Source organism: Bos taurus, chromosome 11 (genome assembly GCF_002263795.3).
Source record: "Bos taurus isolate L1 Dominette 01449 registration number 42190680 breed Hereford chromosome 11, ARS-UCD2.0, whole genome shotgun sequence".
NCBI classification, from domain to species: domain Eukaryota; kingdom Metazoa; phylum Chordata; class Mammalia; order Artiodactyla; family Bovidae; genus Bos; species Bos taurus.
In genome coordinates, this window is record NC_037338.1 from 70,974,944 (window position 1) to 70,993,557 (window position 18,614).

At 35.0% G+C, this 18,614-nt stretch overlaps 1 protein-coding gene across 5 annotated transcripts in view; it reads right to left on the reverse strand.

Annotated features, from left to right (window-relative positions):
• Positions 1-1,125: 1,125 nt before the first annotated feature.
• PPP1CB (protein phosphatase 1 catalytic subunit beta) overlaps positions 1,126-18,614 on the reverse strand; it is a 36,508-nt gene continuing 19,019 nt past the window's right edge. For 4 of the 5 annotated variants that reach the window (XM_024998986.2, XM_024998984.2, XM_024998983.2 and 1 more), the window contains exons 3-9: positions 18,158-18,289; positions 16,095-16,325; positions 14,022-14,126; positions 12,550-12,621; positions 7,790-7,941; positions 5,052-5,186; positions 1,132-2,928 (exon numbers count right to left, since the gene is read on the reverse strand). In XM_024998986.2, the coding sequence (XP_024854754.1) occupies positions 2,824-2,928; positions 5,052-5,186; positions 7,790-7,941; positions 12,550-12,621; positions 14,022-14,126; positions 16,095-16,325; positions 18,158-18,289 (932 nt within the window). In that variant the 3' untranslated portion in view covers positions 1,132-2,823. 5 annotated transcript variants of the gene reach the window in all.

Consider the following 18,614-nt stretch of genomic DNA (forward strand, 5'->3'; position numbering starts at 1 on the left):
TTTGGTTCAAAAGTTACAGTTGCCAAAGAGAAAAAGGAATGTATCTGAACTTATAAATGGAGATATATTTAAGTTCTTGGGCTCAATATATTAATAATATACATTTACATATTCTTAAGAGACATCTTAAGAGACATCTCATGATGCTCCTGATTTTCCCTCAGATGAATTTCTTTAAAAGGCCTATAACCTCTTATACTTCCAATTAGTCACTTTTTTTAAACTTTAAATTCTGCTTGCAGGTATTTTGACCCAACATTTTGAATAAACCAGTCTTGTTGATCATGATTAAAACTGGTCCCTAGGCAAAATTAAAATAGTGAATGCTAAAGCTTCAAATATTTGTAGTTGATTCTTTCCATTCAAGAATAGAAACTGACCAACATAATCCATGTGATCAATCACATTATCACAGTTACCTAGTGTGTTCAGTGACTATGAATGTCATGACATTTAGAATAAAGATAAATTTGAACATAGAAAATTATTAAAATTCAGAGAGGAAAAATGACATAAATTAGTGACAGGGAAGAACAATAGAAATTAGTGACACTAGAATTTTAGATACTCTTCTCCTAAAAAACAAAGTTTTATTTATTTCAAGTAACAGTGTTACCAAGCAAATAATATTTGTAATGAACACAGTATATGAAAAGAAGCTGTTAAAAGTGGTTTGAAGACTGAATAATTTTAAAATGTGATAATTTCCATTCTTCAAATTCAATGACCAATATTAAATTGCTTAATTAGTGACTATTCAGTATTAACCTGACTAAATTATTATAAAAACTCAGTACAGAGGATTCAAATTAATGTGTTTGACTAAGATTAATAAAAGACTGCTCTGTTTCCTCCCAAAGGCTTATTTTCTAGACCCCCTTCACACTGTGACTACTAAGAGTACAGCTAAAATTCTATTAAAAATTGTTCAACTTACTCTTCAGTTGGAAAGATATTAAAATCACATTAGGTAAAAGCCTGTTTGACCTAATATATCATAAGCAGTATATGAACAATTTTTAAAAAGAACCAATTCATCATGAAAGATATTAAAAATCTATTTGAATAAAATGTTTACATGTTTTACTGTAAAGGAAAAACAAGGACTAAAATAACCAGTCAGGCTTCATATCAATTAGACAACTTTTACTAATGAGAAAACTACATTTAAAATGTGCTTTAAAACAAAATGGAATTAGAAAAGAAAAAGACATATGCATTTGATTGAACTTTGCACTGCGCTGAAAATCAAATCTCCTGCAGTAATACAATACGCCAATTCTTAAGATTTAAGTTAATAGAATTCTCAATTTACATTTTCAAAGACGATATTAAGGTCAAGAATTTCACATCTATGGTAGCACTTATAGGAGGGCATTTATAAATACGATGTCCATCCCTATGAAGCTTACAAATTTGACAATGCTCAATAATAGCTTTTAGAATCACATCCAAAAGTGTTGCACCCAAAGAATTACAAATCGGTGTCCTGTAAGTTCTCCTAAATTCTTTATGTTGACTCTTCTACTCCTGTCATTTGTTAATACTACCCTTAAAAAAAAGAGAACAGGAAAAGAAAGGCTGCAATAAACCCTTGATCATGTACAGAAATTATTGCTACTATAGTTCACTACAAAGCATGTCTATACAATATCATATGAATTTCGATCATGAAAAATCAGAATAAAAATCTTTAGTGACATAAGCCTTACAATCGTATACAACATTCACATGGCAATATTAGACAGTCAAGCACCCAATATCCATGGTTGACAAATGTCCCACTGACCAGCATTCATATAAATACATCCTTCGTACAGAGGGAGAAAAAATAGTGTCAACTTTCCAAGGCTTGTCAAAAAAGGATTCTCATGTTCTGTGGATCTAAAAACAAAAAACAAGAACAAAAAAAACCCCAAAAAACAAAACCAACGCAGGTGAGGGTGTTACCAGAAAGTTAAGCATGCCAAAAAGGTGTTTCGTGCGAATTAAAACCTAAAGCCAAGGTACCACATAATCACATTACCAACTAGTTGGGTATACTAAATGAGCCTTATCTTAAAGTTAAATGAAATGCTACTGCACAATAGAGCATCAATAAGTTAAAATTAGAGTGCACAAACTCAAATCAGTGGCAATTTCTGTATGAAGCAAAATATTCACTATCAGCTGTAACAGTTGCCCAAACTGATTAAATCACTCGATTGGACAGTTTGCATATTTTAAAAAATATCTCTAAATTCCTTTTTACTGTAATGAGGCATAAATTTTCTTAGTAAGATCAAACAGGTACATAAGTAAATAAGCAATGGAAAATTAATAGTTGATGAATGTCTTCAAAAATCTTCCCACATTGCACTTTTTAAAATGTTTGGGGAAAAAATTTAAAGAATTTGCCATTATTTCAGCAAAAACAAACAAACAAAAACAAAACAAGTCCAAAATAATTAAACAACCAAGCAACACTAAAACCACATTACACAGATGGATCATCATGCTTTCATCTGGTTTAACTATCACATCTAGTTTAACTGGGATGCTTTTCAGCTTTAAAAACTGTGATACGTGAAGATGTAACTTTAATGGGTAATTCTGAATTTGGATTTAACTTTGTTGAATATTATAACAGAGTATACTTATTACAATACAGTGTAGCACATCTTTCTATTAGAAAAAAATTTAAGATCCTTTACCCGTCTCCTTAAGTTAAAGGTGTGACATCATAAAGGGTGTCAAATGGCTGGATGGTTTTACAGTGCACACTTAAAGATTATGAAGTATGTCCTTAACAAATCTGATGGTTTCTTTACAGAGTTCCTTTCTTCACCTTTTCTTCGGTGGATTAGCTGTTCGAGGTGGAGTGACAGGACGTCCTGAATTCAGTCCACCATATTGGTACTTAGCTTTCTTTTCAGATGGTTTCAAAATCTTAAAGTAAATAATTTAATAACAACGTTACCTTTTTCAATTACAATAAGTTTAAAGAGATTACTATTACATAGTAGGCTTCTCAATAAATGACATCAATTGTAAAATTGTAGGAAAAAAATAGCAAAGTTCTACAATCATTTCTCACATTTAAAAAGTATCAAAAAATAAGTAAAAAGTACAAATGTCTGAATATCTGAATATTACTATTATTGGTCATTCCATTGACAATTTAGTGACAAAAGCTCAAGTACACAAAACCCATCAACTATTCAATCCTTAGATCTAAGTATAAAAATTTTCAAACTAGTATATATCTGTGATGAGGAAAAAACACTAAGAGTCAAAAGACCCAGGTTCTCATCATAATTCTATTTCTTTAGAGGGTAATTAGTCACAAATTCTTCAATCTTCATTTATTATGTGTGTACAGACCTTTCACTTTAAAAAGCTATATATATATTACGTATCATAAAGTTCACCATTTACAATGTAGAAAAGGCAACAACTTTTAACATATTTACAACTATGAAACCACTGGTATAATCTAACATTAGAACATGTTTGTCACTCCAGGAAGAAACCTTGTTCCCAAAAGCACTCACTCACTCACTATTTCCATTATTGACTGCCCTAACCCCCTTCAACTCTATAAGCAATCACTACTTTACTTTCCTCTATTGAACTGTCTTTTCTGGCTATTTTAAATAAATGAAACCAGACAATTTGTGCTATTGTGACTGGCTTCTTTCACTGAGATAATGATTTTGATGTAGCACGTATGAGTACTTTATTACTTTTAATTGCCAAACAATATGCCATTTTATGGATACTCCACATTTTGTTTATTCATGCTTTAGCTGATGAACATTTGGGTTGTTTCTACCTTTGGTTATTATAAATAATGTTCCTATTAATATGTATATATACATGTACTTAAGTACTGTTTTCAATTCTTTCAGGTATATACCTAGGAGTGGAAATACTGGGTCATACAGAAACTTTTTATGTTTAACTTTTTCAAGAACTGACAAACCATTTTCCATTCCCACTATCAATATGTAAGGTTCCAACTTCTCCACATCCCCAGCAACACTTTGGTTATAGCAAAAAAAAAACCAAAAAAACACACAAACAAAAAAACAAACTATTTGTTGAAGGATATGGCCTGGTTATGGTTACTACATTTAAATTCTGAATGAGAAATCAAACATTTAGCATTCAATTGTTATTAGCTGATAGTAATGGAAACCTCTCTTACATTTTTTAAGAGAAAAACATTGTGTCAAGGACAAAAAGTTATTTTAGTCCATGAACAAGAATGATTAAGTAGTATGCTAAAGCTGGTCTCTCTTTTAAATGTAAATGTTTCTATATTCACAAATGGATACTTTAAGATTATTTGGAAGGTTTTTCTAGGTAAATATTCTACATTATTTTCATCAGAATTCATAAACTCTTTCTACTCAACGCCTGTCCCATCCATGCATCTTGCAAAAGAAAACACAATCTGAATTCACATTCTTTTAGTAGCGAAGCCACTACGTAAGGATTCATACAGGAATTTCCAATGTAAACACATGCCATCAAGAATGAATGACATGAATTAGGATTCCTAAAACTCTAATTACGAGATATATACCTCAAAGACTAGAGTATTTGTGAATGAAAATAGAAATCTACAGGGAGTCCAAGAGTGATAATTACTTCTGAATTAAACTGATTTCCTATACTTCCTCAAGGAAAGAAAATAAATCTGAAAGAAAATTCTTCTGACAATAGTTTTAAATTAGATTTCTAGATGCTAACTTATAGCTACCAAAGGGGAAAAAAGAGTAGGAAAGGGATAAATTAGGAGTTTGGGATACAAACCACTATATATAAATTAAATAAATAACAAGGTCTTACTATACAGCACAAGGAACTATATTCAATATACTGCAACAAATCACAATGGAAAAGAATATTAAAAAGAATAGGTATGTAACACTTTGCTGTACACCAGAAACTAATTCAATATTGTAAATCAACTATACTTCAATTAAAACAATTTTCCAGTTGTTAAAAATTTATATTTAAAAAGAGAACAAACGAGAATAAACAAAAGTATACATATAGCATACCTGAAATGAACACATCAAAGTTTCATCCACACTCATCATTCCACCAGCATTATCAAACTCGCCACAGTAATTTGGGGCTGAAAACAGGGTTACCAGTTGTCGCTTAGCAAAGAATTCATATCCATCTTCCACAACCTGGCAGAGAAAAAGTCAAAAGAAAAAACATTTATGTATCTTTTAAAATTTTCAACCATCAGGACTAATTAAGATAAATGTGACAAAGACCTGAAAAAATACAAACCCCTATTTTGTTTGGGAAGCCTGATTTTTATTCTTAAACTTACCTGAGAAAATATTAAAATTGGCTTTCCCTTTCTATAAAGGCAAGAATTTAGCTTAAATGAAATAAACTTATGATTACTGAAGTTCAAAAATACCATTTTCAAGTGTTCTACTACCATTCTCCTAGAACAGTGTCTAAAGGGAGTTGAGACACCAAATACTTCTTAGACAATGGCATTATGATCCAAATATAAAATCCTTAATTCAATGAACAATAATCAGACAATGAAAGACAGATTATGTTATGAATTTTTTCTTCTTCTACTTTGTAATTTCCTATTAGTATTACAAACATTGAAAACTTTACTAAGCTGAGCTTAATTTACAGATGGTGCTACTACAAATTAGCTGCCGATAGATTTTTATGTGTATAACTCTTTTCCTTAATGATTTAAAATGATTTCTAGAATCTGTTGTCAATTCCTCAGTGAATTAAACAATTTATGTTTCTCAGATCTACAACTCTGAGAGGTAGACAATGACATGTAAACATTTTCTATTTATTTACAGAACAGGTAAAAATACATTTTGAAGTCTTTTATGTATTCTATGATTAAGCAAAATTATCCTACAATACTTGGAGAAAGCACTTCCACAACCATCCACATTTTTATATAATTCCTACCTAGATATCAGGCACATGTTCCTGTTGTTATTACTTCATGGTGAAATTTAGGTAATAAACTTTTCTGTTAAAACCTTGGCCACATTATCGACTCCAGTTCACCATACTGCCTGGCATTCAGTACATCCTTTTACAAGTTCTTAGTTTGCTTGTTCATATGTTTATTTATTCACATATTTACCAAAAGAACAGGGTTGTTTTTTTTTTTTTAAAGGAAACTCTGTGTTATTTCCCATCATAAGACTCTTAATTTTAGAGATAACAGGCTTGAAAATAAGCAGAACAGGATTTGGAGGTGTCTAGAAAATGACCATGGCATCCATCACGGCATGGGACATAGGAGGGGAAAAAGTGGAAGTAGCGACAGATTTTATTTTCTCCAAAATTACTGCAGCCATGAAGTTAAAACACACTTGCTCCTTGGAAGGAAAGTGATGACAAACCTAGATAGAATATCAGAAAGCAGAGAAGGTGGCTGCTGCTGCTGCTAAGTCGCTTCAGTGGTGTCCGACTCTGTGGGACCCCATAGATAGCAGCCCACCAGGCTCCTCCGTCCCTGGGATTCTCCAGGCAAGAATACTGGAGTGGGTTGCCATTTCCTTCTCCAGAGAAGGCTGAGCACTGCAGAACTGATGCTTTGGAATTGTGGTACTACAGAAGACTCTCGAGAGTCCTGGAAGATCAAACCAGTCAATCCTAAAGGAATCAACCCTGAATATTCCTTGGAAGCTCCTTTATTGGAGCTTCAGCCAGCATCCAATATTTTGGGCACTGATGCAAGGAGTTGACTCATTGGAAAAGACTTATGCTGGGAAGATTGAAGGCAAAAGAAGAGAGAAGCAAAGAATGAGATGGTTAGACAGCATCACCAACTCAATGGACATAAATCTGAGCAAACTCTGGGAGACAGTGGAGGACAGAGGAGCCTGGTGTGCTGGAGTCCACTGGATCAAAGAGTTGGACACAACTCAGCGACCGAACAACACAACAAGAAATCTTATATAAACACAATGCTCACTGATTAAAAGATAACTTTGCCAAAAGCAAAGAATTTGGGGATATGACTTCATTCAACTGAACCAGAAAATTTTAACAGAAAAAAAGGGCATGTGATATACAACATGTACAGAAAATGAGAAGCCTGTCATCTGTGTTATCACATAGGATCGCATAAAGAGGTAGAAGCAGTCAAGGTTTATGGGGCACAAAGCTGCAGAAAAAAACTATGTAAGTATATATAGCATATAAATAACAATAAATTTTACCTTAATAAACAAGGAATCTTTAAATATTTACAAATTTAAAATACGTAAGAGCAGCTTAAAAGGATTTTTAAAAAATGCTTTTCAGTGTATTTTGAATCAGTTATGTTCTAGAGAGCATGAGGACTGGATATTTACTTACCACCCTGATTCAATAATTACCAAGACTTTTCTACATTTATTTCATCTATCTCCCCGCTCCTTTTTCTGATGTATTTTAAAACAAAACATCTTACCACTACATACTTGAGCATGCATTTCTGAAAAATATGGACATCGTTCTTACATAACAATACAATTCATCGCAGCTAAAACAATTAACAATGACTCCTTGGTATCTAACACACAGTCTATAATCAAATCTTCCCAATGATCTTAAAAGTGTCTTTTTAGAGTGTGGTTTGTTCTTATCAAAATCCATACAATGCATTTGATGATTTACCTCTTCTGTTTTCCTTGTAATAATTAGTTTCCTTAGATCTCGATTTTCTCAAAATAAAAAAAAAAATGGCATAGACCTGGATGAAGTTAATAAATACCAAAACATCCAAAAGTTTTGTATTTCATACCTGATGAGCTCGACAAATCAAGTCTAAATCATGACGATTCAGAAATTTACTGACTACATCAGCTCCAAAAGTGAAGGAAACACCACGATCATTTTCTCCCCACCCTTGCACATCCTTATCTGGGTCAGACCACAGCAAATCACAGAGCAAACCTTTAAAGGATAAAAACACAGCAATGAAAAGACAGAATTTATAAAATAAAGTATATCTAAATCACATTTCTTCTCCTGTCCTCCTACCTTTTAATAAATACTGCCAATCATTGCCCCCTAGTATCCTGGCCTATAAAACTCAGCCATTTTTTGTTAAAGTAACCACACATATACAATGTTGCCTGGCTTAAGGTAGTACTCCCCAGCCCTTTAAACAGGTAAGAAATATATGCACAGAATGCTCTAAACATGATATTGGAAAAGGCTCTTCATCTTTGTCTATAGTTTCTCTGTATGGATACCAACTGATTCAGCAGCATTTCCTGAATAATTTCATCCTTTCCTTACAGAGCTACCAATCCTGCTTCTGGTGCTATAATCTATTCCATTAATCTATTTTATCACTGAGACATCAACACACCAGAGCTTTTAAATAAATCTTTCCATTTAGTAGATCTATCCCCACTCATTAATTTTCTTCAGGACTGTCTTGGTTACTTTTAATCCTTTGTTCGTCTATATATAAACCTCTGAATCAGTTTGTCTAATTCTGTGAATCCAACTGAGATTTCATTGTAACTATTTCTGATCTATAGATCAATTTGAGGGAAGAAAATATTTTCTACAAAAGCCTGGAAGATTTAAATAAAGTATGGAGAAACAAAATCAGATCAAATCCTTAACTTTATAGTTTTCAGGCTTAAAAAAAAAAATAGAACTGAAAATATTTAAATATTGGTGACAGAGGATGAGACGGTTGGATGGCATCACTGGCTCAATGGACACTGAGTATGAGCAAACTCCTGGAATGTGAAGTCAAGTGGGCCTTAGGAAGCATCACTATGAACAAAGCTAGTGGAGGTGATGGAATTTAGGTTGAGCACTTTCAAATCCTAAAAGATGATGCTGTCAAAATGCTGCACTCAATATGCCAGCAAATTTGGAAAACTCAGCAGTGGCCACAGGACTGGAAAAGGTCAGTTTTCATTCCAATCCCAAAGAAAGTCAATGCCAAAGAATGCCCAAACTACCGCACAATTGCACTCATCTATCACACTAGCACAGCAATGCTCAAAATTCTCCAAGCCAGGCTTCAATAGTACATGAATCTTGAACTTGCCGATGTTCAAGCTGAATTTAGAAAAGGCAGAGGAACAAGAGATCAAATTGCCAACATCCATTGGATCACTGAAAAAGCAAGAGAGTTCCAGAAAAATATTTACTTCTGCTTTATTGATTATGCCTAAGTCTTTGACTGTGTGGATCACAACAAACTCTGGAAAATTCTTAAAGACAGGGTAATACCAGACCACCTGACCTGCCTCTTGAGAAATCTGTATGCAGGTCAGGAAGCAACAGTTAGAACTCAACATGGAACAGGACTGGTTCCAGATAGGGATAGGAGTACGTCAAGGGTGTATATTGTCACCCTGATCATTTAACTGCATGAGAAACGCTGGGCTGGATGAGGATGAACACAAGCTGGAATCAAGATTGCCGGGAGAAATATCAATAACCTCAGGTATGCAGATGACACCACCCTTATGGCAGAAAGTGAAGAACTAAAGAGCCTCTTGATGAAAGTGAAAGAGGAGAGTGAAAAAGTTGGCTTAAAGCTCAACATTCAGAAAACTAAGATCATGGCATCTGGTCCCATCACTTCATGGCAAATAGATGCGGAAACAATGGAAACAGTGATAGACTATATTTTTTTAGGGCTCCAAAATCACTGCAGATGGTGACTGCAGCCATGCAATTAAAAGATGCTTCCTCCTTGGAGGAAAAGCTATGACCAACCTAGACAGCATATTAAAAAGCACAGACATTACTTTGCCAACAAAGGTCTGTCTAGTCAAAGCTATGGTTTTACCAGTAGTCATGTATGGATGTCAGAGTTGGGACTATAAGAAAGCTGAGTGTCAAAGAATTGATGCTTCTGAATTACTGTGTTGGAGAAGACTTGTGAGAGTCCCTTGGACTGCAAGGAAATCCAACCAGTCCATCCTAAAGGAGATCAGTCCTGAATATTCATTGGAAGGATTGATGCTGAAGCTGAAACTCCAATACTTTGGCCACCCGATGCAAAGAACTGACTCATTTCAAAAGACCCTGATGCTGGGAAAAACTGGAAGGTGGGAGGAAAAGGGCATGACAGAAGATGAAATGGTTGGATGGCATCACTGAGTCAATGGACATGAGTCTGAGTAAACTCCAGGAGTTGGTGATGGACAGGGAGACCTGGCGTGCTGCAGTCCATGGAGTCACAGAGTCAGACACAACTGAGCAATTGAAGTGAAACTCCAGGAGATAGTGAAGAACAGGGAAGCCTGGCATGCTGCAGTTCATTACGTCGAAAAAAAAGAGTCGGATATGACTTAGCGACAACAACATCTCCATCATCCACTGAGACCATCTTGGGAATGTAAATTAAGAAGACCAATAAATCTACTCTGAGAAATCAAACATCTAATACGCAGGCAGAGAAGGAATGAGCAATAAGTATTGGAAAGGTATTGTCAAAACAAAAGAAGAGAGAATAGCAGCTCTCCTTAAAGGGTAAGAATTAACCTGCTACTGCTACTGCTAAGTCGCTTCAGTCGTGTCCAACTCTGTGCGACCCCATAGATGGAAGCCCATCAGGCTCCCCTGTCCCTGGGATTCTCCAGGCAAAGAACACTGGAGTGGGTTGCCATTTCCTTCTCCAATGCATGAAAGTGAAAAGTGAAAGTGAAGTCGCTCAGTCGTGTCCGACTCTTAGCGACCCCATGGACTACAGCCTACCAGGTTCCTCCATTCATGGGATTTTCCAGGCAAGAGTACTGGAGTGGGGTGCCATTGCCCTTTCTCCGAAGTACGAAATGGTTAAGCTTCAAGTACAATGAATAAATGCTAAGGGAAGACTGTTTTAGAATGAGTTGGGGTCAAAGATTTTTTTTGATAACCCATATACTAATATAGCTTATAACAAAAGGAGCGCTTCATTTTGAGTCACAATATAGCTTATCTCGGAGAAGACAATGGCACCCCACTCCAGTACTCTTGCTTGGAAAATCCCATGGACAGAGAAGCCTGGTAGGCTGTAGTCCATGGGGACGCTAAAAGTCGGACACGACTGAGCGACTTCACTTTCACTTTTCACTTTCCTGCATTGGAGAAGGAAATGGCAACCCACTCCAGTGTTCTTGCCTGGAGAATCCCAGGGACGGGGGAGCCTGGTGGGCTGGCGTCTATGGGATCACACAGAGTTGGACACGACTGAAGTGACTTAGCAGTAGCATAGCTTATCTTGGTAGGTGAAGTACCTAAAACATATTGTAGAAATGGTGGCAATGTACACTTAATTTCTATCATCATTTCCTAAGCTCCTGTCATAAGAAATCCACCAGTATAACAAATCCACTATGATGGTCTCAATTTACAAGCTCTTTCTGGTTGCTAAAGAATCAGAAGCTGATTCTTTAAATACACACACACACACACACAGCTCTATAATGCTCATAGTTTCCAGTCTGTTTCCACAAAAGGAGCAGTGAGGAGGTTAAGATACTATTCTATGGTTTTTATATGACAAAATAACTAAAATGTAGTTGGCTTTCGGGACTATCTGGAAAATGCAACCGCCTGGATGCATACAAAATAAAATAATCGTAGCAACAACAATGTGGCATTCTTCAACCTTAATGGAATCAAGACAAGAATCCAACAGTCAAGGTTTAATGTTTATAATCCATGCCCTAATGAATAAGTATTATAATCATTAGGCTATTGTTTCTAGAAAATAAATTTCTAAATATGACGGACAATATGAAAGCTCAAAATGGCCATTTCATGGCATCTCAAAAATTCCCATTAAAATATTATGGAAAGAGAAACTTAACATGCCATCTTTGAAACTGATTTATGCCTGAACTATACCATCAACAGGAACTCTCAAGATGTAATCACCTAAAATTTGTATTGTACCTTATTTTAAATAAATATTATTACTTAAGTACTAGCTTCTATTAGGTTTAGTCAAATATATTCTAAATTACAGTCAAAATCTGGCAAAATGCATTTTTAAAAAAATAATCCACACAAAAACAGTGGTACTCTGTTAGGAGACAATGTACTGCAATATGTCAGTGGCTTACTGATAAAAGAGCATCTATACAACTGTTTATATGGTTGATGTTTAGTATGAGTAGCATTCTGAGTGATATCATTATGCTCTCAGTATGCTTTAGTACACTGAGCAAAAACTGGCAAGATTTTAGGCAAAAAATAAGTTTGATAGAACCATATTACAGTTATAATAAAATCTAAAACTTCTGTACTATGGGGAATTAGTGGAGAGTGAAATATTTTGTATTATTCCAAGTAATCTGTAGTTAGCTTATTGACTACTAAAACAAAGCTCTATTTATTACACAATACAGTCCTACCTTCATTAAATATAATAAAGTTCATATATGTCAACATTTTACATTAAAAATTGATTAAGGGACTTCCCAGGTGCTCCCAATGTAGGGAGCACAGGTTTGATCCCTGGTTGGTGAACTAAGATTTTGCATGCTGCATGGTATGACCACACACACACTAAAGGTTAAACTTCTCTATATACTTAACCTGTATCAGGGACATCAGTGGGTCTCATAATTCTCCGTATCTGCTCCATAGATTGCAGGTCTGGTGACAGTCCTATGAATGAAAACAGGACTCATAGTACTGACATCTAAAAAATTTTCACTCCAAATAAAAAGCATTTAATCAAAGTAGATTCCCTATGTGAAATTAAAGATACTTTCAAGCATTCCTTTCAATGTTCATTGGGTTATTAAATAGAATCCCACCTTGACATAAAAGAACATTATGATTAGGTCTTCCCTATTCTTCCCTATCAGAGAAATAAAAGTCCTTTTCATTTCAAAAGATTTTTCAAAGAAAAAATCCTACCACTTTTCTTTCTTTCCAACCACTCCTTGCTCTTCATAGGAAGGCACCTCAATTCTAGTCCTTCCTACTAAGAAGTCTGGCCACTTCTTACCACTTAATCCTAAACATTTCCTAAATGTCTAGTGTTTCCTATACAATGTTTCAACTAACATAGTAAATTATGTTCTAAGAATAAACATCTTATTACCTCAGGCTAAGACACATGCATCTATCTTTTAGCATTTTTCTACCTTAATTCTTCCTGCACACTGATGAAAAACTATTTTCATTAAATTATCTCCCTGTACAAAATGGTTATTAAACCATTCAACAAACTCCTTTGCCCAGTACTCACATCTCCAAAATCTGATCCCATTGTTCTCCAAAATGTATTTGACATCTTAGTTGGGCCAGCCCTCACATAGTCCTTCAACTAGAAAGACTCTCACGTCCTTTTCATCTCCAAAACCCAAGCTTCCGTAAATGTTTGCCCAACAATTCTCTCCTTTCCTGATTTTTCATTATAATTACTGTCAACAAGTACTCTGACAAATTCCTTTCATTACTGAATTATCTGTTTTGAAAATGTTTTATCAACAGGTTTTAAAATGCTTCAAGATAGCCAGATCATACACTACCTATATTTTTTCATGGTATCCAGCCAACTGCTAGACACATATTAGTTTTTCAAATAAACTGTCATATATTTATCATTCTATTATTACTTTTAGGACTAATGCAGACATAGTACATAAAGCCTAGAACTCTTGGCATGTGAGAATATTAAACTCAATTATATGTGAATTCTGATGAAAGGCATTTAATAGAGACAAGAAAATAGTCATGATCCTTGCATTTTCACTGATAGTTTCCTGTCAAAACTGAGGCAAAGGAAAGACATTTTTTTCAAGCAAAACTCTGGTCATCCTCCTCATATATGAAACTCTTTAAAGACAAGTACTAAATCTGCATTTTCATTATGTATAAACCACCACAAATTTCTAGTTATTAAAAGGTATTGTTGGCTATGTTTAAAACAGTTTTAATCACTTGAGTTTTCAAACAAGCACTGCTTTGTTTTCCCACAGCACCTCAATAAACACAGGCCCTTTCTAAATAAGGGAAGAAAAAAAAGAAAAGCCCATAAAGCAGATTTACTAGTCTACCTCCATGACAACAGAAGATCTTCTCATCCACAATGGCAGCTATAGGCAGACAGTTGAAACAATCAGTGAAGGTCTTCCACAACTTAATATTAAATCTTCGTTTGCCTAAAAAAAGGACAAACAAACAGAACAAATCTAAAACTGTTCTCATTAGTTATTCTAATAGCCACAGACTTATACATGATTCCAATTTTCTTTATGTTTCACCTAGCACTTGTTTTTTTCTATAATGAATGTCACTTGGTAATACATACAATAAACATTCAGCACCTTCAGTAAAATTACAAAGACTAAAAAGATTTTGCCAGGTGTTTTATGAAACAAATAAAACATTTTTGCCTTTTAAGATCACTATAATATAGCAACTCTAAACAAGCTAACAGATTATTAATTTTTTCCGTTCAACATGTTAAATACCTAGCCAAATAAGTAAGCAGAAGTGAAAAGAGTGCCTCTGGAGAGGTATGCATTGGTACAACTCTAATGCATTGGTAACATGGTATAAACTTGTTGCCAAGAAAGGAGAATTTCCAGGTGCTTAACTTTTGAGTAAATTTCTACTTGGCACCACAGCAAGGATAAATAGAGACACAAAGGCTATAATTTTCCTGTAATCTAACATCAAGAACTACAATGAAGACAGTCTTAAATGCATGTTTACCTTTTTGGAGTTACTGAGTTTTCTGAATTTGGTAGTAAGTTGCAACTAACCAAGAGGAGGAATAACAGACACAAAGCACTCATTTCCTCTGCTTTTTATGCCATAACCTTTCTCTCAATGAACAAGCATAACTGAAAGTGTTTACAAGCTGCTCTCACATACATTTCATTTGATTTCTTCTCTATCCTTAAGAGTATTCAAGTCCATATTTTATCCTTTAATAATACACCTCTATTTCTGATATAGCTTCAGAAAAGTGGTTATAGCTTGGTGTACTACAATCCACTTCCTGTCTACTGGTCTGATTTAAACAACTGAAACCATACACTACACCTTAGAAATAAAAATGCAATATAAAATCATTCCAACTAGAATCTAAACTCCGTAAGAATAGAGATCATCTATCTCTCTTGAGCACTGCTGCATTCCTAGTATTTAGAATAGTGCCTGGCATATAATACATCCTCAAAAGTTTGTCAAATAAATGATTACATGAAACAAAGAGAGAGGGGTTCTAATAGTTCTACTGTAATTAAGCATGGAGAAAAGCAAAAATAGATTCTAATGGAGAATTCAGCACTGAAAAATAAAATTCCATTTGAACATCATTGTTAACTGGTTCTAACTTTTAATTAATCAAACATATGTTCATCCACTCTCTTGTTAAGTTAGTTGCTCAGTCGCGTCAACTCTTTGCGACCCCATGGACTGTAGCCCACTAGGCTCCTCTATCCATGGAACTCTCCAGGCAAGAATACTGGAGCGGGATGCCATTCCCTTCTCCAGGGGATCTTCCCAACCTAGGGAAGCCCATTCACTTCCATAACCTAACAAAAAGCAAAAAGACCAAAGTGATATGTAACGGGGTCATCTGTAACACTCGGAAATACCACCACACAACAGCAAACCAGTGACTTCTACTGATGAAAAAGAGTACAACAAAATAAGGACCAGAGTACGCAACATCCTTATTGGTAGAGATTAAAATTCTAATAAACTTCAAATTTTAAATAATTTCATAGAACTTCTCAATTTTTTTTGTGACACAGGCTCAATAAGAGTTTTTATCATATCACAAGAAAACTAAAACCTTAATGGAGACTAGAAACAGGCTACTTACTATCTATAGTGACCTCTGCTCCACTTGGATATTTTTACTACATAAACTAATTATAAGAGGGCCTTTCAGCTGAGTAAGCTGCAGCCAACCTGAAACAACATGACCGAAGAGGTCCTAAGCAACCTATTTAACTAATAACATGTTTCCCAGTTTCAGGTTCCTCTTCCATGAAAGGCTCTCTTCTTGGGCTTCTGCTTGATCATATTTTTTAAAACTCTTGAAAGAATTCTTCTGAAATGGAAAACTATTAGAGAATTTCCAATTAAAAAGAAATGCTTTTATTTTTACTTACATTCATCATAGAATCCATAAATGCGATTGATGCTAGCACACTCATGGTTTCCTCTTAAGAGAAAGAAGTTTTCTGGGTATTTGATTTTATAAGCCAATAGCAAGCAGATTGTTTCCAAAGACTGCTTTCCTCTGTCCACATAATCTCCTAAGAAAAGATAGTTGGCTTCTGGGGGGAAACCCCCATATTCAAATAATCGCAGTAAATCTGTATACTGTCCATGAATATCTCCTAAAAACAGAAAAAGCCAGTTTGAGAAAGTTTATGGTTACTGTGGTAAAGCAGCTTCTATGAAATGATTCTCACTGTTTATACCCTTATGTAATCCTCTCTCCTGAATGTGGGCTGTAACTAGTGACTTACTTCTAACGAAAAAGATACAGCAAAAGTGAGATGGGCTGTCACTTCGGAGACTGGGTTACAAAAGATTGTAGCTTCCCATCTTGCTTGCACTTTCTCTTGCCATCTCTCATGCTCGATGATTAAGCTGCCTTATGGAGAAGCAAACCTAATAAAGAACTAAAGGAGGCCATGGGCCAACAGCTCCTTAGGAACTGAGGTCTTCAGTCCACTGGCCCATAAGGAACTGAATCCTTTCACAATTGAGCTTTGAGATGATTACAGGCTCAAATGGCATCTTGACTGTAGTCTTGTGAGAGACTCAAAACCAGAGGATCCAACTAAGCTCTGCCTGAATTTTTACCCCACAGACACTGTGACATGATAAATTAATGTTGTTAAATAACAAAGTTTGGGGGCAATTTGTTATATACTAATACAGTTACATTCATTATCTGGTAATTTAACTTAGGTTCACTTTTTTCATGCCTAGTAGTGAGCAAACAGCAAAAACTAAATATTTAGTATAAATAACTTCTATTACTTTCAAATTATTTCTGTACGAAAGCATGTAAAGACTATCTTGTTGAGACTATTGAGTCACTTAAATTTTAAGATGACTTTTAATTTGCTTCATTTAATTCATAGAAGGGATTGATTATTTCCACACAATTTCAACTATCTCTTCAAAAGCTGATGGTTAAGTTCATTAAAGCTATGTGATAAACACTGCTGCTGCTGCCGTCGCTTCAGTCGTGTCTGTCTCTGTGCGACCCCAGAGACGACAGCCCACCAGGCTTCCCCGTCCCTGGGATTCTCCAGGCAAGAACACTGGAGTGTGTTGCCATTTCCTTCTCCAATGCAGGAAAGTGAAAAGTGAAAGTGAAGTCGCTCAGTTGTTCCCGACTCTTAGCGACCCCATGGACTACAGCCTACCAGGCTCCTCTGTCCATGGATTTTCCAGGCAAGAGTACTGGAGTGGGGTGCCATTGCCTTCTCCGACTAAAAGAAAAACTGCATTATCAAACCAAAAGTCAGTACATTATACATACCACATCCTACTGTATATAAACTATAGAAAAATGCTTTTCTGTGCCAACAGTTTTTCCAACTGCAACAATGTTAACTTAAGGTTTAAGTTTTTGCCTCTGGCCAAAAGCCACTGTAAGATTTGAAAGATCAAATACAAATTGTATAGTTATATAATCTTCAAAATAAAACAATCAAAATTAAGTTAGAAGACCATGGATATGGCCATATCGACCCCCAAAATTCTATACCTGTGTACTCGAATCCATATCCTTGATAACAATAGATAACAATTTTTGACATTTTTCCCCCCAATTTCATCAGAGTCCCAGATTTGTTTTTAAGTTGCATCTCACTGATTACAAGTGAGTCTGAGAATCTTATGTTTACTAGTCATTTGAATCTCTTCTACAATCTGCTCCCACTCAATTTTTTTTAAATTGTATTGTCTTTTTCTTATTTCTAAGAACTCTTTGTAACAGTGTGACCAGCAATCTTTTAATCTGCTGTATATATAGCAAACATTTTCTTCTCATCTCTAACTTGTCATTTTCTCAAAGTCTCAAATTCTACAATTGTATGTAATAAAACCTAGCAAACCTTTTTTTCACAAAACTTTTTAGATGTTTTCTCTAACTCATCTTCAGTGTAGTGAATTCAAAAGAGATTGTTGCCAACTTTACCCATTTACATACCACAGATTTTCAGTGGTGCTTCCAATTCCAAAAGAATAGGCTGGCTGAGAAAGATCTCCCGAGACTTGATACATAAGCCCCGAACTTCTGCTTCAGTCATCTGTACAATCTTTCCTGGACGACATCCTCGTACTGGTAAACAGTAAATAAAATGGTCAGTTTTCTAAAATTTATCCATTTTAGATATTAATTTATTAATATCTATATATAAATATAAATATATAAATAATATTAATTTAAAATATTAATTCTAAAAAAAGGAGTCATGCCTATATTCTGAGTATCAGAAGATTCACACAGGCAGCAAACTATCAGATACCCTGTTGTGTTCCATGGCTAACAGTAGGTTATTCTATGATCTTTGGCTTATCTCTATCTTCACTGTTGGTGGTTTCCAATGCTCCTTAAGGCTGCTGCTGCTGCTAAGTCGCTTCAGTCGTGTCCAACTCTGTGCGAC